A 25378-nucleotide genomic window follows, 5' to 3' on the forward strand; every position below is an offset into this window, starting at 1 on the left:
GCTCGCTCGGCTCCCTCTCATGCCATGCTGGGCCCGATAGGCTCAGTCAGTCGTGTATTTACCCATATCCGGGTTAGAGAGGAAAAGAGAAAAGTTTCATTTAAACCTGAACTAAAAACTTTCACCATGAAATCACACAGCGAGAACAGGCCCAGACCGTAAGGCGTGACTCCCGGTTCGGCTCCGGTGGGGCCTGTGGAGGGGGAGGGGGCTCGCTCGATTCCCGTCGGGGCGTGCGGATGCGCACAGGAGGGGCTGCTGACTAAAAAGTGGGTTTTATTGTCTCCCCCCCCGCCCCCCGCCCGGCCTCGCCACGCCGCGGCGATCATGGCCGCGCGGGCAGCAGCGGCGGCGGCGGCGCGGGCGCGGGCTGGCAGCGGCGAGCGGCGGGCGCCCCCCGGGCCGCGGCCGGCGCCCGGGGCCCGGGACCTAGAGGCGGGGGCGCGCGGCGCGGCGGCGGCGGCGGCGGCACCGGGACCCATGCCGGGGGGCGGCGGCGACGGCAGCGGCCTGAATAACGTGCACCACCACCCCCCGCACCCCCGTCACGAACTGAACATGGCCCATAACGCGAGCGCGGCGGCCGCCGCCGCCAGCGCTAACAGCGCCAAGAGCGGCGGCTCCGAGGCGGCTCTCAAGGAGGGTGGAAGCGCCGCCGCGCTGTCCTCCTCCTCCTCCTCCTCCGCGGCGGCGTCCTCCTCTTCCTCCTCGGCGGGCCCGGGCTCGGCCATGGAGACGGGGCTGCTCCCCAACCACAAACTGAAAACCGTTGGCGAAGCCCCCGCCGCACCGCCCCACCAGCAGCACCACCACCACCACCATGCCCACCACCTGCACCACCATGCCCACCACCTCCACCGCCACCACCACGCACTACAACAGCAGCTAAGCCAGTTCCAGCAGCAGCAGCAGCAGCGGCAGCAGCATCCCATTTCCAACAACAGTCTCAGCGGCGCGGGCAGTGGCACGGCTCAGCCCGGTCCCGACATGGAGCAACCGCAACATGGAGGGGCCAAGGACAGTGCCGGGGGCAGCCAGGCCGAGCCCCCGGGCCAGCCTCTGCTGAGCAAGCCGGGCGACGAGGACGACGCGCCGCCCAAGATGGGGGAGCCGGCGGGCGGCCGCTACGAGCAGCCGGGCCTGGGCGCCCTGGGCGCGCAGCAGCAGCCGGTCGCCGTGCCCGGGGGCGTCGGCGGCGTCGGCGGCGGCGGCGTCGGCGGCGGCGTCGGCGGCCCGGCGGCCGTCTCGGAGTTTAATAATTACTATGGCAGCGCTGCCCCAGCTAGCGGCGGCCCCGGCGGCCGCGCTGGGCCTTGCTTTGATCAACATGGCGGACAACAAAGCCCCGGGATGGGGATGATGCACTCCGCCTCAGCTGCCGCCGGAGCCCCCAACAGCATGGACCCCCTGCAGAACTCCCACGAAGGGTACCCCAACAGCCAGTACAACCATTATCCGGGCTACAGCCGGCCCAGCGCGGGCGCCGGCGGCGGCGGCGGCGGCGGAGGAGGAGGAGGAGGCAGCGGAGGAGGAGGAGGAGGAGGAGGAGGAGGAGCAGGAGCGGGAGCTGTGGCGGCGGCGGCCGCGGCGGCGGCGGCAGCAGCAGCAGGAGGCGGCGGCGGCGGCGGCGGCTATGGGGGCTCGTCCTCGGGGTACGGGGTGCTGAGCTCCCCCCGGCAGCAGGGCGGCGGCATGATGATGGGCCCCGGGGGCGGCGGGGCCGCAAGCCTCAGCAAGGCGGCCGCCGGCGCGGCGGCGGGGGGCTTCCAGCGCTTCGCCGGGCAGAACCAGCACCCGTCGGGGGCCACTCCGACCCTCAACCAGCTGCTCACCTCGCCCAGCCCCATGATGAGGAGCTACGGCGGCAGCTACCCGGACTACAGCAGCCCCAGCGCGCCGCCGCCGCCGCCGCCGTCGCAGCCCCAGTCCCAGGCGGCGGCGGCGGCGGGGGCGGCGGCGGGCGGCCAGCAGGCGGCCGCGGGCATGGGCTTGGGCAAGGACATGGGCGCCCAGTACGCCGCTGCCAGCCCGGCCTGGGCGGCCGCGCAACAAAGGAGCCACCCGGCGATGAGCCCCGGCACCCCCGGCCCGACCATGGGCAGATCCCAGGTAACCCCCGCGCCGGCCGGGCCTGCTTCCGCCGCGGCGGCCTCGCCGCGCGCCGCGAGCCCTAGTTTCTTTCTTTCCGCGTACTTTTTCTGCGTCTTCTGCCGGGGGAGGCGGGGGCAAGGCGCCCAAAGCCATTTTAACTCGCGGCTGCCTCCCTCCGAGGCCGGGCGGTGCACAGGGTCGGACTGCGCGGCGCGGGGGCCGGGGCCTGGGGAGGGGGTCTCTCCGAGGCCCGGGACGCGCGCCGCGATCGCCGGTCGCCGGGCACCCGCCTCGCCACCCCACCCCGGGCGCCGAGCCGCGCGTGCGGGAGTCGGGGCCCGCGCCGCGGGGAAGCCGCGTGGGCGCTGGGGACCGTTCGGGCAGCTCTTTCAACAAAATAGGCGCTCCCGGCCAGTAGGGTCTGGGGAGGAATATTGACCCCCTCGTCTCGGTTAGCGCCAACAATGAGCGAGAACTGGGAAAAGAATGAGGAACTTTGTCCTCCCTCCGGCCACACTGCGTTGCCTCTTAGCTCACAAGGTGAAGGCAGGAAAAATAGGTTAGCTTTGTGGCAGCCTGGTGTGTGTTTCGTAGTTGTGCCTAGCCATTCGGGGATATTCGATGCGGGCTTTGAGTTTAAGCGTTTAGTAGCAGCAGTCGTACCCACATTTACAACGATGTGAAGCTCAAAAAATCCAAAAAGATATCGATCCATTCCTAAGAATAGCCGGGAAATCCATTATTTGGCTTGCAGGCTCCTTGAAAGGAGTCACCTTCAACAGATAGGCTGTGTTAAAGGAACACATTCCGGTTGAATTGAACTTATTTTGATCGTGGATTAGGCGTACATTTTATTCAGCGAACCCAGGGAAGTAGCAGACCGGTGCAAATTGATCTTTTTGGATCGGATTTATTTGGATTTTTAATTTCCTGTCACCCAAGTCTTGCAGCGTTGTTAGGAAGTGTCCTGCACTCTTGCTGTTTCTTGCTCGTAGGCTGAGCCTAAAGACTTGACTTGATCTCCTTTGCAAGGTTTGGAATTTGAATTGTGGAGGTAAACTGGCTGTAATAGTCTCCAGACAGCTGCCTCTGAGTTGACATCTAATCTGCCATCTGATTGGCTCCCCTCTCACCATTGGGCATTTAGCACTGCTGATGTAAATAGAAGTGCTGAGCAGTACAGTCACAAAAATTCTTGCCACAAATAATAACTGAGCTCTATTACAAGCAGATGTAAGGTTGAATATTATTTAAAGCTTAAATTATTCTACATCATAGTTACTAATAAGAGGATTAAATACATAGAAACATTATGCTGGTGTCCAGGATTGGGCATTTACAAAATCCAGCTCTTTGACAGTCTCAGCAGGGCCATTCACTTCAATTGTAGGGTGAGGATATGGCAATTGAAAAATAATTAAACCAAGAATTTTACTAATTTTTGGATTTGTAAAGCTTTTATAAAAGTACCCTTTATGGATTAAACCATGGAAAAAATTTGAATTATGTCATCACATGTGGTTTAATGTAAAATTAAAATTTATATCATTAAAAATGTCGAGATTCTGATATCCAACAATATCTTTTAGTAGTATTTAATTAGTTTTATAACAAGATTAAATCTATGTTTCTAGTAAGTTGTGTTTTAACAGTTCTGATTGTTTTAAGCTGTTGGTGGATGAGAAGTTTTAGTTAGAATTGACATTATGTTTAAGAAAACATGAAGTGAGGAAGCTATATAATAATTTTTGCAGACAACAGTTAGTTAAAAGGGAAGAAATGGATGTTCTTGCGAAATTTAAAAAATCATTTTACATTTGCTTCTGCTTTGGAAGCAAATGCCCCAGGAATCTTTTTTTTCCCCCTTGATTATTTTGCTAGGTTAGGTAATGTGAACCTTATTTGAACTGCTCACACAATGTTTTAGGGAAACTATATTACATGCAAGTGTGCTGGGTATGTTTCTTCCAAATAATTTTACTTTCATAGACATTACAATTTTTTAAACTTTCAGAGCATTAAAATATGTTAGAAAGGAATAATGGGGGTTGTAATATATATTTTTACTCAGCTCATTTATTTTAGGAAGGTGTATTTTAATAATAACCATATCTTAGATGAGAGACCTGTCAGAGTGAATGCAGTACTGAATTTAACAGATAATCATGCGAATCCCAGGCTGAGGACGTTGGTGTCCACTCCTTTCTAATCTTTAGTTAGTGGAATTTTACTTTTAATAATAATGTGTTTTCCTATTCTTCATAGAAAACTTGGAATTTCAATTTTTATGATTTGTACAGGTAAAAACATAGAAAAACCTTGTGTAAATAAACCCATGTAATTTTAAAAAGATTTGCTTTGTCAACTTCCTTTTAAAGGGACAGTTTAGAATTCACATCTCTGTAAACTAGAAACCAGGATGATAGAGGCAGATGTAGGTCGGGGTTGCTTTACGCTATTTTTTCGTAATGGAACCAATTATTTTAAGTATTTTGTTTTCTTGGAATGAGAGTGAATTCATTATGTCCCCAGTATGACCCTTGGGAATAGCTTTTTTATTTTTGAGGGGGAAGAAAAATGATGGGCATGTGACCTAGATTCACAGATTTCTTTTAGGTACCACCGTTTAACATGTGGAATGTGTCTCTTTTTTATATTTTTTCTTTTTGGAAGGCTGGTATCATTTAATATTTGTTGTGACAGTTATCCTAAGGAACAGTCGTTTGTCCAGAATATTAAATTACTGCATAACTATAGGTCATGAAGTACTATTAAATTTTCTTGTGGCCTTTAACACATTTAGTTTCATTTTTGATTTTAGGAATGGTTTACATTGGGTGGCAAATGTTTTTGTAATTGAGAACAAAACATGTGCGTATATTGTAACGGGAGGGTCTTTTTAAAAAGTGAAATAAGGCATTTTACGATACAGTTTGTTAGTAGGTTTCTGTGAGATAAAGTATTCAGATAAAGCAATCTCAAAAGAAATACTGAGGTCTGCTCACGTAACTAAGATTTTATGATGTCCACATTTGTGCTGAATTTCATTAATGCTATTTTAAATTTAGTTTTATATAATATAATACAATGTAATTTAAAAAAAGCTTTATCTACCATTAAAAGAAAAGTGATTAGCTGACTTACAAAGCAGGAAGTTACAGGCTGGTTCCTGATTACCTTAAAATTTGTATAAGGTACATTATAGCACTTCCCACTTTGCCCACTCAGTGCAGTGTTACCCTATGTGATATGTTAAATCTTGTAAACAAATATTTGTGGCCTAAATTGATATATTTGCCAAGGTATGACTGGCCAGCTGCTCCATCGTCAGAAGAGGTGGAATTGACAACTGTGTTTCATAGAAAAGGTTTACCATTTAAAAAACAAAGAAAATATAACAAAAATGTCTGTAGTTGTCTGATTTTCTGTATTATTTGGAATGAAATTATGCATAGCTTAAAATTGTTTTCATTGGTGATCTTGATTTCTGTGTACTTTTGGCAGTGTGTTGTTTTTTAATGGCAACTACTCTGCAAGACAGCTATCACTTAAATTTACGTTTATATTAACACAAAATCGATAAGTATGTTCCAGGGAGCAACATATTCTTACCTTGCATCTATGAAGAGAAACCCTATTCCCTCGTTTTTCTTTGGTTTTGTTTTTTATCTATATTTAGGAATGAATTTTTGGCAAAGCTTTTTAGACTTGTTCCATTTTTCCCATGCCATGTTGTATCAGAAGTATTAGAATTGTGTTGTGGATATGGAAATATTCCAAATCACACTTAGACACTTGTAGTAATGAACAAGCCTCTAAATATCGTTTTCTTTCATTAGAACTAAGAGAGTAACATCTTCACTCTGGTATAAAAACAGTATTAATTCTGGCTTGAGAACCGATTTAAAAAATGTAAGACAATGTAGAGGAAGTCTCTTAATATAAAACTCGGTAGTTTTATTAGACATAGACACATTTTAAAGAAAACAGGTGTAACAATGTGGTTGAATTTTCAGTTCTATTTCTTATTAATGGACTTTATTACTTTATAATTTGGAGCAGGGTGTATCTAAAACAATGACTTCTGATGTAATAGGAACTTACTTATTTCCCTAGGATAAATACCAGTGTGACAGGCAAACCAAAAAGATGATCATTTCATTTATTTAACCCTATCCTCTCCTAGGGAGAAAGTAGTTTCGTTTTAAGTTTTTGGGGGTTCTATGAAATTTTGCTACTTATGTTGAAAACTGACTTGAAAATGTATATTTTGGATGTATTGGCATAGGAAAATATATTAGCTTTTTGCCTAGTGTCCTCAATTGAGAGGTTTTTCTTCCTACTCTCCGGGACACTGATACTGCTCAGTTAATGGATCTGTGTGCTTTGATCGTATTTGAGGAAAAGGAACTAGAATTTCACTTGTGTCACTTTCATTTTGGGCTGTGTGTAGATGTATAAATTTGAGTCTTATATTTGTGTTTGAAAGAACTCTTGTGTGTTACTTAAAACAACAGATTTATGGAGGCTCAAAACGAGTATTAAAAAAACTCAAGTTCCATGAATATTTTTGCAATATTTAGATTTTCAAAATGGATATTACAAAAATTTATGACATTTTACAATCTTCTTTATACTTAAGGACCACATCCACATGCTAGGCCTTGTTGGAATTGGGTAGATTTTGATCATACGCCTTTTCAGAGGTGTCCTTTCTTTATCAGGATATTGGTGCAGATTCTCTGTGGCTATGTAAAGGAGAGTTGCACAGTTGCTGTGTATGCATGTTTGAGGCAGAGGAATCCCAGGTCCTAGTTCCCTGTAGTGTTGGGGGAAACTACCAGGCAAAACTGCTCATCCACCAAGGGTACATTTATGTAGATGTACAACTGTTACACAGTATTGCTTTTTCCAGTTTGGAGGCTGTTTATGTAAGACTTAAGTGGCCCTTTTTGGTTTAATTCAGTGGTTGAGTGAATTAATTTTGATCTAAAATCTTGGTATATGTTAGTGACTTTTTCTCTTAGAAATCTGATGAAAAGAAAATGACTTAGGTATAATTACCTAAGTATCATTTATTGTCCAGTTATTTTGCTTTATGCCATTGGAATGAATGGAATTGTTGATATATGTATATAATAATTTCAACAATTCACGTTAATTGAATGACTGAGTGAGTTTATCAAAGTAAAATATGTGTTTCTACAGTAAATTTTCAACAAATATGTTCTATTTTCAAAGTCTTTAACTCGGAGTAATTCTAAGAAAACTGTTTCCTTAGATTTACTTAATTGAATAGGAAGGATCCAGTGGCCGGTTTTTTTTAAACCACTTCTGAATGGGTCAATGCCAAGGATATTAGAAGGCTACTGAGTTTGACAGGTGAACTAATGATGAAATTGATTTGTTTCTTGAGTGATATTTATTGCTAGGAAAGAGACGAAACCCTTAAAATCTTAAGCATGTCTGATTTACCCATAGACTCTTATTTTTGGTAGATGGCAGCAGAATCTGGAGTACATCTGTCACAGCAAGGCAGTCCTTCTGAATTGAACTAGATTTGGCCTCTTTAACTACATTCTGTAGGATGCACTTCTCAGTGTCTCCTTGGGCCTTGATGAAAGATGAAACTTGAGAATCAGACGAGAAGTCATTCCTTATTAGGTGACTCTGGAAGGGAAGCCATATTTGATGAAATCCAGGAGAAAATTCTAGGCCATGTTTTTTTTCCTTCTGTGTGGGATGCTAAAAAAGTTACATATATGTGTATTTTTTTGATAGTGGCAAAATATACATAACATAAAATTTACCAGTTTAGGTGTAAAGTTCAGTGGCGTTAAATACATTCACATTGTTGTGCACCCCATCCTTTCCAGGACGTTTTCATCCTCCCAAATTGAAATAAAAAAATTTTTCTTCCCTTTCTTCATGTCAGAATTTAAAATTGTTAGTTATTAACATGTAAGTAAAATAAGCTTATTTTTATAACCATTAATCTTGCCACTTCATAGTTTATGAGTAAATCCTTCCTCAGAGGAACACTAATGGTGTTTTTGGTTTGTTTGTTTTTAGTTCATTACTTCCAATTCTAACTTTAGGTTCAGTCTTCCCAGGTTTTGTCAATTTGGAAATGTGCATTGTGTAGGTCAGTTGTTTCATTGTCAGTTATGTCATTAACAGCTGAAAAGCAGCTTTTTGAAGGCTTTCTGTTTAAAGGTTTGAGGTACTTTGTTGAGAGAAGTCTGGGACTTTGTTAAATAATAGGATATGGAAATGAACTGTTAGCATGATCATTTCCCCCTTATTTCTCATCTTTTGCATTTTTAGCCTCTTTAAAAAATTATTGGTTTTATCTTTCTACTATTAGCGGAAATCAATTGTAATGATAATTTTTTAAAAAAGGGTATTTTAAGTTTTGGGGCATCTCACCCTCCCAACCTAGAGCAAACAACCAATCCACGTGATGCTGTGTCCTTTTTCATAGTGTTCTGTGCCCCAAATTTATGCTTCCCCCCCCTCATGTTTTTAATTTGTAGTCCTCTGCAAAACTGCAGAAATTCTTTGCAGGTGGAAAAATTCCTAAATTAAGATGATTGGTCTCTTAATTAAATTTTCGAGGCAGCTGCAAAGGGATACTTCTTGGAATCTGGTTAGTCTTTCCCGTGAACAGGCTTTTTGTGTGTAAAATATTGGGATCGTATTTTAGTTACTATTGATGCTGATATGCAGTCACATCTTTATATGACCAGTTATGTACTTTAACACCAGAGTCCATAGAGGGCACAGAGAAAATGAACTGTGATTAAAGAGCTTGTGCTGGGAAGCAACAATTACTTCTTAAGGTGTAAGCATTTACCATTTGTGTATGCTGTGAGGTGTATGTTAGGTAAATATATCTACTACAGACTATCAATTGGCAAATATTTATTGAGCAGCCATTTTCTTAATCAGCTGTGTGCCAGACCCAGATGATAGCCAGGGTGTGGGGATCATTGCTGCTCCTGTGTGCAGTTCAGGCCAGAGACATCCTGCCAAAGCCTGCTCTCCCTGTACCTGGGCTTGGTATTTTTGGCATGGTCGTTGACTTAGAACTGGCTCATTTAAACAAAGTGCAAACAGCAACCATGTGGGTCAGCCGTCTTCTTGGGTAGGGGAGTAGATTTTGGCAAAACAAATAATTGTAGATTGTTGTGATATAGTTGAGGTGAGCTAATGACTCTTCCGTTGCTACCAATCAATTGCTGGCTTGGTGCCAGAGCACGATAGAGATCTACTACGGAAAATGATAACTAAAAGAAGGAAAATATGATGTCTTTGAAATTTATGTAGAGTGGTTCTTTTTCTTTTTCTCAGTTTTCTACATTATACAGGCTCTTGGGAAAAAAGTTAAAACAGTCTGCTCAGATTTAGGAAGATACTTAGATTGCTAGAGTATTTTTGGTAACTGTTTAAATAATGTATGCTGGCTGAGGAGTAAATTCAGCTACTGCTTCTGGGTCCTGAAATAAACCTTTCAGAAAGCAAGGCATTGGTGATTAGTGGAGGATGTTCCAGAATCCTTAGTATCTCCTGTTTCTTGTTGTGATGAGTATCTGAGAAATGAAACCACTCACCATACTTCATAGTCTAATTTTGAAATGCTTGGTAATTCTAGAATGTGTCTAGAATTTGGCATATAATTTCTGAAATTTTAAGAAGCAGATTTTAAGATTCAGTGATCATGTATTTATATATACAAGCTGTAAACCCATTTTACTATCCTTTAACGTATCTGCTACCTGTTGGTATTTTTAATAATAAGTTTACTTTACCCAATGAATTATAACTGACCTTGGAAACGGAAATGTAAAACATTGCTACTGCTGAGTGAGTATCTTTCTGAAGAAGCAGACAAATTCCTAAGGGAGCTGACATGCTTGTTGTGTATTAGTTTATTTCTGTGATTATGAGGATTTATGAGAGAATATGAATATATTGCCAGGTTTCCTGATGTAAGGGAAAGATTGTGGGCTTGGAGTTGGGCAGACCCTTTGATTGATTTGTAGGCTTCAGTGCTCATTTTCTCTGAGACCTGGCAGGGGCTCAGCTTTCTTATCTGTACTGTGGCCTGCTGGGCGGGGTTGTCACTGAGGTCATCTCTGCAAATCCTGTAGCATCCTTACGTGGCACCTCTTCTTTCCCCACCTGTCTGTCCACTGGTGTAGTGAAGCGGGCCTGGGTTCTTGTTCTCTGCCTGGCCCTGCTGCGCTTCAGGGTGTGGTTGAGGACAAGTCCCCGCCTCCATCAGATAGTGACCCCTGGTCCCTCCCAGCTGCAGAGTTCTGTGCAGCTTTGAATTTAAAAGAAAATATACTGCCTAATCAGTTATGCACCACTGAATATCTTATTAAACTACACTAGATCCCAGACGCGTTCAGAGAATATCAACTGAGACCTGTGCAGATGTATAGATTTTGTGAATTCCACTGTAATTTCCCTCAGAAATGTAGTTATGTGCTGATTGGGACTCTTGTAAACAGTTACATGAATTGGTTTTGGTTTACCAATAGCGCCTATGGGGGACTGATGCCATAGGAGCTAAGCCACTGACCCATTCAAGATTCCATGCTATGTATTAGTAAGTTCTGTCCTCAGGCCAAGAGTCATTCCTTTCTTCGGCCTCTTAGACCTTTCCACTTTCATGATCTGCAAAAACGACTGGCTTTTTAGGGGAAGTATTTTTTGCAAAGGAACGAAGTTTAAAAACTTTAAAAATAGGCTTCTTTGAGCTTCTGGGTGGTAGACTTTGGTCTCTCATTAGTTAAGTAACTTGCTTCTGTATCTGCTTCAACTTCACTGAATATATGGTTCAGATTTGGTCCATAGCAAGATTATAATTTACATATCATGGACGTTTAGGTCTGCTCTCAAACCGGCAAAACAGGGAATGTAAAACCTGAGAATGCCAAGGGCTTGTCTCAAATATGTAGAGAAGAACAGTTTTTCTTTTTTATGCTAAGATATTTAAAAGTATCAGGGACAAAATTTAATTCTGTTATGAACAAATACTTACCGAGCGCCACTTGGTGCTAAGATACAAAGAGTAAATATAACATATGATCCGTAATTTTCCCTGTTGAATTATCATAGACTCCTGGTGTTTTTACAAAGTGGAAATTAAAATGAATGGCTACATTATTTCTTCTGCAGTTCTATGCAGAAAGACTATATCCATCAAAGTGCATCATCTAACAACCTGAAGAGTAGATGATAATACCTTGCAGTTCTATGCAGAAAGACTGTATCCATCAAAGGGCATCATCTAACAATCAAGAGTAGATGATAATACCTGCAGTTCTATGCAGAAAGACTATATCCATCAAAGTGCATCATCTAACAATTTGAAGAGTAGATGATAATGTATGTAAACTGAAAATTTCCTGATGAGTGTTATTATACATTTCACTAATTTACGTGGAAGGTCAGTGTACTTGAAGGTTGTTCTTAGGTGCTGTGACATTGATGAGAAAATGATCTTAATTTGGATTTTATTTTGGGTATCATACAGTGATTTTTCTCCTAAAGAAATGACTTTATAATATCAGTATCGTGAAGGATTTAAAATTCAGTTCATTTACCTTCACTGTATTGAACAGCCTTGAAATGTCAGGGCTTTGGGACTATAGGCTTATGTCAGTGTAGCGAGACCTGGGGCATCAGGCAGACGTTTGTGGAGAGCCTACTGTGTGCTTGGCCATTTGTTGGATGATGGATCCCTTGATGAGAAGTCCTGCTCTTTGACTAATTGACGGTGCAGAGACTAAGGACAGGTAGGCATGCTGCACAATACAGCGTAAACAGTTTAGGTGGGACAAGTTTAGATGTTAGAGGGACACCTTGCAGAGACCGGGGTGGGGTAGGAGTAGGAAGACTGTGTAGTACAGCAGGTCGAATAAGCTAAGACCTGGCTGAGGAGCAGAAGTTGACCACGTGAAGAGGCTTGGGGATTAAAGCAAGGGCAAAGGCAAGAGCTGAAGGTGTGGAGGTTAGAGAACCTGAAGGCTGGGCATTTACTACCTGTGTGACCCTGGGCAAGTCGCTTCCCCTCTCTGAGGTTTGTAGCTTCCTCATTTCAAAGGGATGGGAAAGAATACATAACTCATGGAATTCTTGTGAGAAGTAGATTTGATAAGTACTGGTATACTACCTGGCAAGGAAAGGGATGTGTGATAAGGAATTGAAACTAGTTAGGTGTGATTCTGTATTAGTTAATTTAACAAGTTAATTTAACAGCCTATTAGTCTTTCCTCTCAGAACAAATAGGTTAATATTCAAAGCTTATTTCGAATCCAGACAGTGTCAGTTTTTATTGCCCGGTATGTCTTTATCTTGCCAGGTGTTTAGGAAAAGTTATGGAGCAATTTATCACATTTCTAAAATGTCTCCTGTGTTTTCCAATTTTTTTTTTTAACAGTCATGTTTTTTAACTGGTAAGGAAAAATAAATTCAGAAGATCGATAATTAGAACATTTAATTTCACCACCATCAACAAACATTTAGTGACCTTGGTGTGTAGTGACCTTGGTGTAGTGACCTACAGGGACACGGTATTAGATAAAAAGATATCCAGAGAATATTGGAAAATGGTTAAACATCGTGATGTTCATTGTTTAGCGTAGAGGAATATTCTTAGATTGCTAAGTGAACATTGGCAATTAAAATAAATATAGACAGTTTGTGGTATATTTTTATTTTACTTACTGCTCCATTTAATTAGAAATATGGATTGAATAACTCTGACCTCATAAGCAATCTAAAATTTGAGTTGAAGGAAATTGGTGGTAGGCAGACAGTTTGCAGGTTGATGAAATGGATCTTTTGCTTCCAATTAATTTTTGCCGTATACTAAACAAGTAGTTTATTATTGTTAACTGCTGAAAGTTTTTAAAATTGTAGTAATGTTTGTAACGATGTTGCTGGGTCTGAAACCCACCCTTTTCCCCACTCTTGGTGCCAACTCCCTTTCACTTCATTTGTCTGGATAGAGACAACTCAGGAAATGCCGTGCCCCCAGCAGGCAGAGGCGTGCTTCATGAAGGCTTGGTTTCTCCCCTGGTATCCATTATGTGTGGCAAGACTGTCCTTTCTCCTCCATTGAGATGTTTGTCAGAAGTATGAGCACTTTAAAGCAGGAGTGTTTTACTTTTATTCAACCATTCATTAGTGAAAATAGGATGTGAAAAGCAGTTTTGCGTTTTGTCTTTTACCATGCATTAAGTTCCTGTAATTTTCCACATTGCTATATTATTAGTGAAGAGAGAGAGGAGAATGGAGGGAGAAGATGAATTTTATTTAAGGCAGTTAGATAACTTGAAGGAATGTGCTTTTTTAGTGTAAATACCCTTTTCTTGGTGTTTCACGGTTCTTTGAAAAACTAATGCAAAAAACTTGTAATCAGCTATTAAGATATTTGAGGCAACTGGTTGTCAATATGTTGAAGTTTTATTCTCGGTGGATCTAGAAATTTCATATAAGCGCATTTTGTGAAGAGGGAGATGTGCCAGCCTGGCTAAACTGGTAAAGCTGAAATCTGAATTTGATTTGCATATGTGGTATTTTTTAGGGACTCGCAAAGTTTCGCACATGAAATAAACTAGGTAGTGTGTATGGCATCACATGATCAAAATATTTTTCCCCTTGCTGCTGCCAGAAGCTATCTATTGCTTTTCAACAATCTTACTTGTTGGGCATCATGCCAAGATGTTTAAGACAACCCCTTACGTGAGCTGTTCCATTCTTAACTTCTTTGACTGCAGAGCCGTGACCTTCACATATGTAGATTAGCCATGTGCTCTGTGAATTGAAACTTGCTGCCTCAGGAAGAAAGGGTTTTTCTTTTTATTCCACTGGGAATTTGACAGCCATTCATCCCTGACCTGGGCAGAGGTAATGCAAGGAAATTGGATTCAAATGGAACGTGGACAGATAACGCAGAGAGGCAGGCAAGCTTACCTCCTTGTCGAGGATGAAACTATCTGTGGTGTGGATAGTGTGTTGTTGTGAAGGATCTGAGAAGCAATAGGTACACGGGGCGGGGGTGACGGGGTAGGGAGAGAAAAATCAGTGTAGGAGTTCCGGAACAATGTCCTTTTAAAATGGGAAAGCGTCATTATGGGCATTTCTAATTAGTTTTGACTCCACTCTTTTTCTCCTAACCTAAATTTTTGAAATCTTTTTCAATTTTTGTTTATTCCTTAATACTACTCGAGAATTAAATAATTTTAATATTGTGGGCAATCATGGGCTTAAATACATTTAATTTAGACGAGTCTTTAAAAAGTAGAAGTCACTAAAAGGTTGGGGAGATGAATGTATCACCCGTGTCTGGAGGAATCAGCGTGTTTGTCTTTGCCTTACAGAATCTTGAAATGAATTGATAGTCATGGACATAGATTTACTCATGTGAGAGTCCTTACTCAGTTTTGTAATGATTAGTAAAAGTAATGAACAGTGAATTAGGGGATTTTTATGAGACAAAACTAGATTTAAAGAATGTTTACCTTTGCTCTGTTAGTAAACATACTTGAAATTAAAGTAAAATTCAGTCTAAATAATAGTTGTGACACTTGATTAGGTTGCTGTGATAGAGCGTTGAGAAGGAAAGTTCTTATAAGAATCCTGCAACTGAAGTGGCACTCCAGCCAGTTTCTTAGAAGGAGGGGATGATGAGGGCAGTCTGAAATTTATGAGCGCTTTTGTGTGGCTTTCAGAGCCCAGCCTTTCCTGTGTACATTAGGGCTTGTGAAATATTATGGGTCAGAGCATCCGTTACGGGCTCTGTGGGAGGCCTTGTTGGTGCCCAGCTCTCTCTGTGGGGTGCAGAAGAGGACGTCTGTGTGGGGAACATGCTTAATGGATACAGTAGACTAAGAGGGAAGGAAAATTATCCTTAACTTGAGGAAGACTTGTTTCTTTACCATATGAGGATTAACAAAAAAATAGGAAAAAGTACCTGGTCATGATCATGCAGAACATGGGGCCTTTCCTGGATTTCTGTTAACGTAGCAGACGTTAGGAGTGATGGTCCATAGGTGGCAGGACTGATGTCTGACCGACATCTTCACGTGCAGTTGGGAAGATGGAGCAGCAGGTGCACCCGCAAAATTACATTAATTCAAGGGCGGAGGTGAGGAGGAATGGCCCGCCCCCCGAAGACAGGGTCATTCTGCCATTGGAGGAGGAGCAGGGCAGGCACGTGACTGAGGTCAGAGCGGCCAAGTGCGAGCGGCCTTCCTGGGGAGCGGCCAGCTGGGTGCAGACGAGGCAGGAAAAACGGCAAGGTGGTAGTGAGTCGGCAACCAAATCTTGAGTGATTTTTTTCCTTTTTTTTTTTTTTTTGCGATACGCGGGCCTCTCACTGTTGTGGCCTCTCCCTTGCGGAGCACAGGCTCCGGACGCGCAGGCTCAGCGGCCATGGCTCACGGGCCCATACGCTCCGCGGCACGAACCCGCATCCGCCTCATCGGCAGGCGGACTCTCAATCGCTGCGCCACCAGGGAAGCCCGATTTCTCCTTTTTTTAAAGGGCGACCTGTGTAAGACTGTAGCGTGGCGACACATGAAGCTCTTACAAATAAACTGCTTTCCATTCTCCGCCTCCCGAGTAGAGAAGTGCAGATTCAGAGAAAAATTTTTAGAAGAGTCCTAAATAATAGTGAGCTACTAAGATCACTCCTTTTACTGAACACGGACTCCGTGTGCCAGGCCAGGCACACTGCACGGAGTAACTGCAGCCCTCGCAGCAGTCTTGCCAGACAAGTGTCCCTGTTTCCTAGACAAGTAAACTGGTAGAACTAAGAAAGTTCTTCAATACCCAGGTCTGTCTGATGCTCAGGCTACATCCTCTCCGCTAAAGGAGTGGTTCTCAACCCTGGTTGCCTGCCAGATTCACCCAGGGAGGTGGGCAGGGTCCCCAGGCCCCTCCCCCAGGATTCAGATGCTCAGGCTGTGGAATGGCCTGTATGCCCACCTTTCTGCCACCCACAGAGGTCGTGGACAAGCTAGAGGTAAAGTTTAAATAAATAGACTTCGTGCAACCATTAAGACATGTAGAATTACGTTCTTGTAATTGAGCTTTGGTGTATTTTAGCCCCATAGTCATACCAGGCAAAGGAGAGGAGAAATCTGCTCCAAGGGCATGAAGGTGGCTATTGGATTTTTCTGATAGTGTCACTGAGCATTAATTTACATCCGCCTGTTGGGGGAAGCTGTCCCGTGATCTGGGTCACTGCTTTAAGTTGAGTTGTCAGGGGAGGCTGTGAAACAGTCTGTTGACGTTTCAAGAGGAGCACAGGTTCTCTTCTGTTTGGGGTTATTATTTGCATGTGGCTGTAACTGAAGTTTCTGGGATGGGGAGGCGATGGACCAGCATGTAGAACAGTGTCTACTAATATGTGCTTAATAAATATTTTTGGATGAGAGAATAGATGAATGTACCGGACAGCATCTCAAGGTCACTTGGTGTTAGGAGTCCAGAAACCTGTAAGTCCAAGAACGTAGAGGAGAGGACAAGTGGCAGTCAGGGACCAGAAGATTGGAGAGAAGGGAGGATACGGGCAACTGGAAGAGAGAATTTCAGAGTGAAATATCAGCAGAATAAAAGTGAATGTCATTATGTGCCCAGAGCGAACTCCTGTGGTGGTAAAAGTTGTAAGACAAACCCCCAAATTAGCATATCTTAATCAGGGTGTTAATGTACAGTTAAAAGAACAAATGTAAGGCAGGAAAATCCTCTAATTTGGTGAGGTCATTTCATGACATTGTAGTCATGATGATTTCCTTTTTTGCTGTTGCCACATGGCCCTCCTGGAGTTGTCGGTGGTGTTGGGAAGATGTGAAGAGCACTCCGTCTCTGGAACTAGTCAAACTCCTCATTTTCATTTGCTGCCTACTTAGCTGAGGAACTTCTAGGCTGGCTGGGGCCAAAGGATGTCAGGATGGGTCCTGAGACCCTTTTAGTCTTTTCTCTTGCTAATTGTGTCTAGTGGTAAGGTACAGTACTGGGAAATTCCCCTTTTATGTCCCCACCTATTTTTCTCTTCTAAAATTTGTCAGTTAAACCAAATCTCACAGCTTTGAAAAAGAAATCAGTTTGGCTCATAACCTTGTTTTAGACAAGCGATGCAAGTTAAATTCCACTTAACCAATGCTGCAGAAGTGTTTGAGCGTTAGGAAAGTTCACAGTACGGGCTCTGTTCATGTCTATTTCCTGGGTTTTGAGCTTGTGTTTTCCTCACCTCCTGCTTGATCCTAAATTTGAGGCTGAGAATATTTACAAATGACCTACCTCCACAGTGCTGTTTATAGCTTAGAATTAAATGAAGGCTTTCCTGTCTCTTGTTTCCTATTTTCTGATGATATTTGATTTCATTTTACTCTTTATAATAATATATCACTACTAGAGTAACCTTGGATTTACAGTTTTTGAAGTTAATGCTGACTACCTAATCCATCTCAAGCAAATGAATCAACAGCCTATTTGTAGGAACCCACAGAAGGACAACAAACAAAGCAAAACTGGTAGCCTGTTGTTTAGGCCTGTTGCCGTGTGTTACAGGCACGTCCTTTTCTCAAGACCCGACCTTTAATTTTGTTTGGTTCTTCAAACTTCTGAAGGGATGGGTGCAGCCACATTTTAATCTTGTTTGTTATGACATAAGGTATGTCTTGCCTAGAAAGCTAACACCTGTCTACCTGTGCTAGTCCTTTCAGAGAATTTCTGCAGGAATGTTATCATTCACCTAGTGCTGTGGTTTTCAACAGTGCAGCCTTAACATTCTGAAACAGCTGAGAAAGCCCTGAGAAAATACGTGTCAAAATGCTCATGAACTTAACTCTGTCAGAGAAGAATAAAGCCGTTGCCCCCTTCTTCAGGCTTAGATGATAGTTACTTTGTTCCCCGTGGTAACTTTCCTTTTGGCCATATTATAAGTACAAAGTGGAGAAGTTAGTTGAGCAGCTCTGGGGAGCAGGTTCGAAGTGAGGCACCCGTGGAAGCAGACAGGTGAGATGCCATAAGTTCTGCCAAAACACAGGGAGGAAACAAGCTGTGCTGGCTGGTCCCTTGTGCCCTTCTGAGGGCATCGGGGGAGAAGCAGGTCAAGCCTTACACGCCTTGCGTCTTTGAGAGCCTCGGACACCTCCTGTCTGCAGGAGAGACAGTGAGTCAGTGATATGGGGACATTTTGAGGGGTACTTTCTGTACCCCAGAAGACCCTGCGAAAGAAGAGTGGGAAGCCAGCGTTGGAGCAGGTGGAAGACCTGTTGATCGCCAGCTACTGTGCTACCTTACGTGCATACTTGACTCATTCTGCAAATAGCTATTGCTATCTACCTAGATACTGGTATCTATTTAGCACCTACTGTGTGACAATAGTGTCAGGTGCTAGGGATAAAACAATGAATAAAACCCAGGCCCTGCTTTCATAGGGTCTACCTTCCAGTGAAATTTAATCCTAGAGATAGCGGAACCACGCATCTACAGGGCGGTGGTAGCTTTTATGGTAGGCAGACCAGCAGCACAGGGGAGTGCAGGAGAATCGAACATTTTCATAGGAATGAGGCTATATAAGAATATATATAAAAATCAGTTTGTAGAGGAGCCATCGTGGTTACTTCCGTAGTCTCTTACAAACGCTTGGCACGCACCCCTTGTGTCACAGGGCAGTGATCAGACGTAGCACTTTCACTGTCAGTGGTTGAAATGGCCCAGGGCAGCCCCAGTGCTGTCTTCATTCCCTCCAAGCTGGGAGGAAGAGGTGGTACAAACCCAGAGTTCTGGATCTGACTCCACAGGGAGAAATCCCATGGGATGGTAACCTTTGGAAGGTGTTCAGTTGCTTTTGAATCATCCTGTATATTTAGTAACAGGCTGTGGTTTTGAACATGTTGGGTTTGAGATGTGTTCCGAACAGCTAAGTGGAGATGCCTGTAGGCAGATGGAAAGTAGGGATCTGGAGTAGAGGAGGGTGATCTGGGCCCAGAATATAAATGTGGGTTCTCAGCATGGGGTGTCAGTTGAGAGTGGGGTTCATGAGATTGCCCTTGGGAGCACGTGTGTGAAGAGAGGGGTGCTAAGGACTTTCAGGGGGCATCAGCATTGAAGGAGTGAAAGGAGCCAGCCAAAGAGTTGTAAAAGGAGGTGGAAAATGTGGGGCAAGCTCCACAGAAGCCACGGAGGACAGAGGTTTCTGGAAGAAAGACCTGCACAGCTGTGGTAAGCACTGAGGAATGGTTAGGTAAGAGTGGGAGTTGGCATCTGGGTCATTTGGGCATTGGTGGCCTTTGGAAGAGCAGCGAGGAAGGGGGCAAGCAGGGGACTGAGGAATGCGTAGGAAATGAGAGAGACAAATTAACTGGAAAACAAATTAACTGGAAGAGAGGTAGAGAAGTCGCATTTGCTGTGCTGCCTTCTTTGTGCCCAGGAGCTGTGCTGGGTGATCCCGAAATGTCAGTTGACCTTTTGCCTCTCCCAGTGGACCGGGCACTGCTCTGCTGGGGACAGGAGGGCTGTCCTCTTCCTTGTATCCCCAGTGCCCGACGCATCCCCACTGGCGGGACTCAATGTTTGCTTATTGAGGGCCACACATGTTGCACAAGGCCTCAGATTTAATCCTTGCAACATGACTACGTGACAGGTTTTGCCATCCTCATTTTATAGATTCTAAGGAAACGTAGGATCAGAGGGGCACGTGTACTTTGACCAAGGGCATCAAGTGTTGGCCCTGGAGTTGAACCTGAGTCAGGTTCACGCGAAGCCCATGCTGCCCTGGTCTTTGTTAAGGGTGGAGGGTATTTCATTAGAGTTGTAGGCTGAAGGGAAGGAGCCACATTTTTATAACGATTATTTACAGACATTTTCGGAAAATAAGTTTTGTGATATGTTGAGCTGCCAGTGTATTTTGGGTGCTTTTGCTACCTTTGGTAAGCCGGACTGTGAACATGAAGTAGTGAGTCAGCTGGTGTGATGGAGACATCTTTGATGTGTGGAGAGACCTCTTAAAACAGAGGTGATTGCATTTGGGAAATTAGCTGTGGCTTTGGCAGTCATCTTAGGCTAAGGCAGTGGTCAGAAGGAGTATAAGTTGTTCATCGTTTTCTCGTTATTCCCTCTGAAAACTTGTGTTTGAGAGCTGGCATTCAGGATTGGCCACTAAAAATTCTGAAACAGTTTGCTCTGTGTGTGTAAGTTATTCTCTGATGTTAAAATTGTTACTGTAAGACAGGTATATGTTTTCTACCACCTACTTGTGACACCGTTCTTTAAATTACAACTCACATACACATCCCCTTTTTGAGTATTACAGATTATAGGTCAGAGTCCCACCTGGTGCCTAAAACCTCAAAGGGAACCTCATTTGTTTTTCCATTGTACTGAAATATTACGTATTGAATAATTAGTAACATATGCTTTGTTGAAGAGTTACTAGGTATCAAGCACTGTGCTAAGAACCATATATGCATTATCTATGAATTTGGTAGTATTATTGTATACATTTTACAAATGCGTAAACGAAGGCACAACCTAGATAAGCTTAAGGCACATATCTAGGAAGTGGTGGAGGCTCAGCGCGAACCCGTACATCTGTCTCTATTGCCTTCTCAGATACTGTGCTGCCTGTATTTGTGCTCAGCAGTTACTGGCATGCGTAGATTTAGGTGAGTGACCTGAATTTATATTTTGGAAGCTGTCATTATAGTAGCAATTTTTTTCTTGCTTTTTGCATTCACATCATTTGATTCTATTCTATTCTATGAGGATATTGAAAAAGTTGATGAAGAAAGATACCTCCTTTCCATAGATCGGATATTATTTTGTTAGAGAGATAGCGAAAATAGAATCTTCCAAGAAGCCGCACAGTAAGCGGTAGGAGTCCCAGCCACCGGGTAAGACAGGAGGAGTTGTGTCCTTGGTGTCCGAGACTGGGACTCTCCCTCCTTTCCCTGTGGCAGACATTTTTCTTATGCATGTCCCTTCTGCCCCATCAGTAAGGAAGCAGATTTGAACTCAAGTGTATTTCTTTTTTGATGAGAATGTGGAGGGGATCTTTATACTTGGTTTAGCTTTCATTACCATTCCCCCTTCCAAAAGAGAAAACTCAGCATCAGGGTACATAACATGACTGAAGGATCTTTTTTTCCAGCAGACAGCCTTTTTAGCATTAAAAGTACTCTCTAGAACTGCTCTGTCCAGTTTTGTAGCCAGTAGCCACATGTGGCTATTAAAATTAGTTAAAATTAAATAAAATTAAAAATTTCGTTCTGCAGCTGGACTAGTCACAATTTAAGTGCTTAAAAGCAAATACAGCACAGAATAGAACATTGCAGAAAGTTTTATTGGCCACTGCTGCTCTAGAGCCTGGTTGCATCTTGTAATTTTTAAAACAATTTAAACATACGATCACTGTGCACTGCTCTTAGTAAGTACAAAACGTGAGCTATTTGAATTTTGGATGGCTATAAATAGGAAAGGGTCTGTATAATCATTTTCGAAACTCTTTGTCATCAACGGTACAGATGTATTGTGATGATCCAAAATTAGAAGGAATGATGAAAAATCCGATGAAACAATATTATAAGAAAGAATTTCTTTCTCTGTTTTGGAGTGTTCTGCCCAGGCTTCTGCCAAGTTTCCTGAGGACCAAAGACACAGGGAGGGCATCTGTGTCATCCACTGTTTTTAATAGGAGAGAAGATGTGGCTGCTGTTTGTACCCAAGCATGCGGGAGGCCTTTTAAGTTGATTTTGTTTTATATCCACTGCAAATAAATGTAAGACTAGTTAGTGTTTTTTTCTTCTGCAACATTTGAAGGGAAGTACTTGATTTCTGTCTGTGTCGCAGTTTGAACTTTAACCAGTGGCCTGGTAGTTGGAATAGGTTATGCATTTTGCGGTGGAAAAAAATCAAATTGCTTTCTCAAGGTTCACTGAAATGTTTTAACTCTTCATAGCAAATGAGGCGTGAAACAAATTGTCAAAAGGATGGAGACGAAATTATCGCAGTACCGAGTGTTTAACTGGCTGGTGACGCTCCACTGAAGGTGTGAGCTGGGCAGATAAATGTGTAAACGGCACCTTTCTCTTTTTCTCCTACCCGATTTCTCGCAGCTTGTCTTCACTAAAGGACCTAAATCTGTGTCAGAAAAATCACAGCCCTTCTGGAAGTGTTAGATTAGTGTTGCTAGGAGGAATAATTAAGAAGTACTATAGGCTGTGGATTAGAAGAAATACACTTCCTGTTTGCAAACATTTGACTTCACATCATCATTAGATGAAGCAAAAATAAGTTTTTAGTGTCTCTGAAAGCTTGATTATGTGTAAAGTATGTCAGTGGTTCTCTATGCCCATATACTTCGCTCTTCATTTGTTGTGCATTGCTGTACTCAGAATAACACCCTTTCTAGGATTTAGGATTTTACGATTTAGTTGTTTGAATAATAATGCTTGAACGGAAAGATAATGAAGTGTTTAAATCGTGGACTTTTTACTTTTAGAATATCAAATGTTAATTTAAGGAATGGTGGAGGTTTAGTTTACTAGGGGGCACTTTATAGTTTTGGCTGTGCTACTCCTTCACTTTTCATTTTGAAGCTCCTCTTTAGGTTCTTAGAATTTATTAAGAGATAGCAAATGGAAGGTTACAGCTCTCCTAGCCTGCTGGGGCTTTTAATTTTGAACACAGATCATAGAATGGCTACAATAGATGTTTCATACAAAGTGAGGGGAGAAGTATTAAATTAAGAGAAAGGTCATGCATTGGCCTTGTTTTTCTGTGGCTAAGTATAAGTTATTTTTATATTTTTAAGTATTTTTAGCATCTTATAAGCAAAGGGGTATATGAATATATGTGTACATATATGTTCATGAGTACGTGTCTTAGGTATATTTATGTATGTGTGTATGTATTTGATATTGGGTTGGCCCAAAAGTTCGTTCGGTTAAGGAATACGTTGTTCAATAAAGTTCTTGGTGAAAATGAAAAAAGGTCTCTTATTTTTTACTTGAAACCGAATGAACTTTTTGGCCAACCCAGTATAACTACAAATACAGACAACAGTGAAAAGTATAATCCTCTCACACTGGCACAGCTGATGGTACTTTGGCATCTTTCCCTCTGCTTGTTCCTTCTGATGGATGTATATTTGAGTACGACCACTATTTTCATCCTCTTTTTTACTTACTGCCATAGTAGTACATATATGTAAGGGGTATTATCAATTGATTATGCAGCTTCCAAGCAACCGTGTTTCCTTTTTGTCAGGCTAACTCCAATATGCAGAGATGATTGAGTTTTTGCGTGTGATTTTGTCCGTTTATTAAAAGTCTTTCAGTGAAGATGTAAGAGCCAGCATTTTATGTATGGAATGTAGTCCACCTTTATAAATTTATGTAATAGAAATGCATGTATATTTCCTGTGGGTTTTCACATATAAAGGAGTAGTAGGTCTTCAAAGATTGTAGTGGATGCAACTTACCTTTTTAAGAGGGAACCAAAATATTTTCCTTTCCCTTCCCTTTGATTGACTTTCATCTTTGAGCTAACTAGCCATCTGTCTGTCTGTCTATCTACCTGTTTATCTATATCTACTGTCATCTGTCATCTTCATCCCTCTGTGTCATATCTGTCTCGTATTTACCTAGACTTATCTTTGCTTTTGTTTTTGCATTTCTTTATGACCTGTCCACCTCCCACATCAAGTGAATTCTCCGGTTGCTTTCACAGCGTGCTCTTTCTTGCTTTCATTTTGTCTTTTTCTTTTTTTTTCCTTTTCCTTTTCTTGATCCAGTTCTTCCTGTCCCCTCCTCAGCTCCTCACGTTATAAGCTTCAAATTCCATATCCTGCCTTGAGTGGGCATTCATGTAAAATTTTTCCTGTGTCTGTTGTTACTTTTTGCCAATGCGTATTAAAGATCTGGCCCTTTTTATTTCTTAATGTCCCTGGTTTTTTTCCTCCTAAAACTGTAAATTTAAGATTAGGCAATATTACTAATTGCCAATATTTATAAAGAGGCATGCAGTTAGAACAAGAGTTTAACAAATGCAGACATCTTGCTGAAGTTCTCTACTCGCTGACCTTTTGACTGTTTAACCAATAATTGCATATTATGACTGTATTTGTTTGCTTTTGGAACCAACATCCCTCAACTTACCCTGAGTCTGGCTACGTCTTAGATGCTTTTTCTGGGGTGTGGTGTTGGCTCCTTGGATTTGAATCTGAAGGCAGATTTAGCATAAACACTTGACTCTCTCCTGTCTCTTGCTGGGCAGTATGCTTAGCGAGGAAGGGAGTGAATAGAATAGTCCAGCAAGTAAGGGATTCGGTTTGAGCTCTGCCGCATATTAGGTGATAAAGTACCTGAGTGCTGGGTGGTTAAATGAGGTAGTATACATAAAGCATGTAGAAAGTGTCCTTAAGTGTTCCTTATTACCGTTGCCATTATGGAGGAAGCAGGTCTACACTTAATCGAAGATCGAGCGTTGATTTGCCTGTAGGAATACTCTCTGCTCTTAGGGCTCTTACCAGAAAACTTTTTATCTATCCAGTGGACACCTTTGCGTAGAAAAAGTTTTTTTCTATCCACAGGCCACCTTTGGTTTTATTTTCTTTCTTTTCCACACCTGGATGGAAGAATAAAGTAGGAAAAAGAGTTACATACATTTTGCGACTTTGAAACCTTGTGATGCGATCGTTTTCCAGTTGGAAAGCTACATTCCTAATTTATATAATGGCTACTTTGCCTCTATCACATTCACTAAATTAAGTTTGATGCTGCACCCAAAAATCTTAACCATAAACCTTCTGTGTCCTTATCAGTAAAATGGGGATTATGTGAACTGCTGTGAGGTCCTTGGTAAATGATAAACGCATGTACAGTGTATCTAAATAAACCTTTAAAGCGTTTTTTTTCTTTCTTTTTTTTTTTTTTTTAAAGATTATGGTCTTCAAAAAGTGCTTTTAAGGGCTTCCCTGGTGGTGCAGTGGTTGAGAGTCCGCCTGCCGATGCAGGGGACACGGGTTCGTGCCCCGGTCCGGGAGGATCCCACATGCCGCGGAGTGGCTGGGCCCGTGAGCCATGGCCGCTGAGCCTGCGCGTCCGGAGCCTGTGCTCTGCAACGGCAGAGGCCACGGCAGTGAGAGGCCCGCGTACCACAGAAAAAATAAATAAGTAAATAAAAGTGCTTTTAGTTTCTGAAGTTGAGACACTGTGCCTTAGTATGCCACTCAGCTGATGAACGGGTCCCGTCTATG

At 42.9% G+C, this 25378-nt stretch overlaps 1 protein-coding gene across 6 annotated transcripts in view; it reads left to right on the forward strand.

Moving 5' to 3' along the window:
* Positions 1–25378, forward strand: part of ARID1B (AT-rich interaction domain 1B) — a 411398-nt gene continuing 386020 nt past the window's right edge. For 4 of the 6 annotated variants that reach the window (XM_073789769.1, XM_073789773.1, XM_073789768.1 and 1 more), the window contains exon 1: positions 1–2109. In XM_073789769.1, coding sequence (XP_073645870.1) covers positions 328–2109 — 1782 coding nt within the window. In that variant the 5' untranslated portion in view covers positions 1–327. The remainder of the gene's footprint in view (positions 2110–25378) is intronic. The other 2 variants (XM_019951475.3, XM_019951476.3) reach the window with 1 other exon arrangement.

This window comes from Tursiops truncatus, chromosome 12 (genome assembly GCF_011762595.2).
Source record: "Tursiops truncatus isolate mTurTru1 chromosome 12, mTurTru1.mat.Y, whole genome shotgun sequence".
Taxonomy (NCBI): domain Eukaryota; kingdom Metazoa; phylum Chordata; class Mammalia; order Artiodactyla; family Delphinidae; genus Tursiops; species Tursiops truncatus.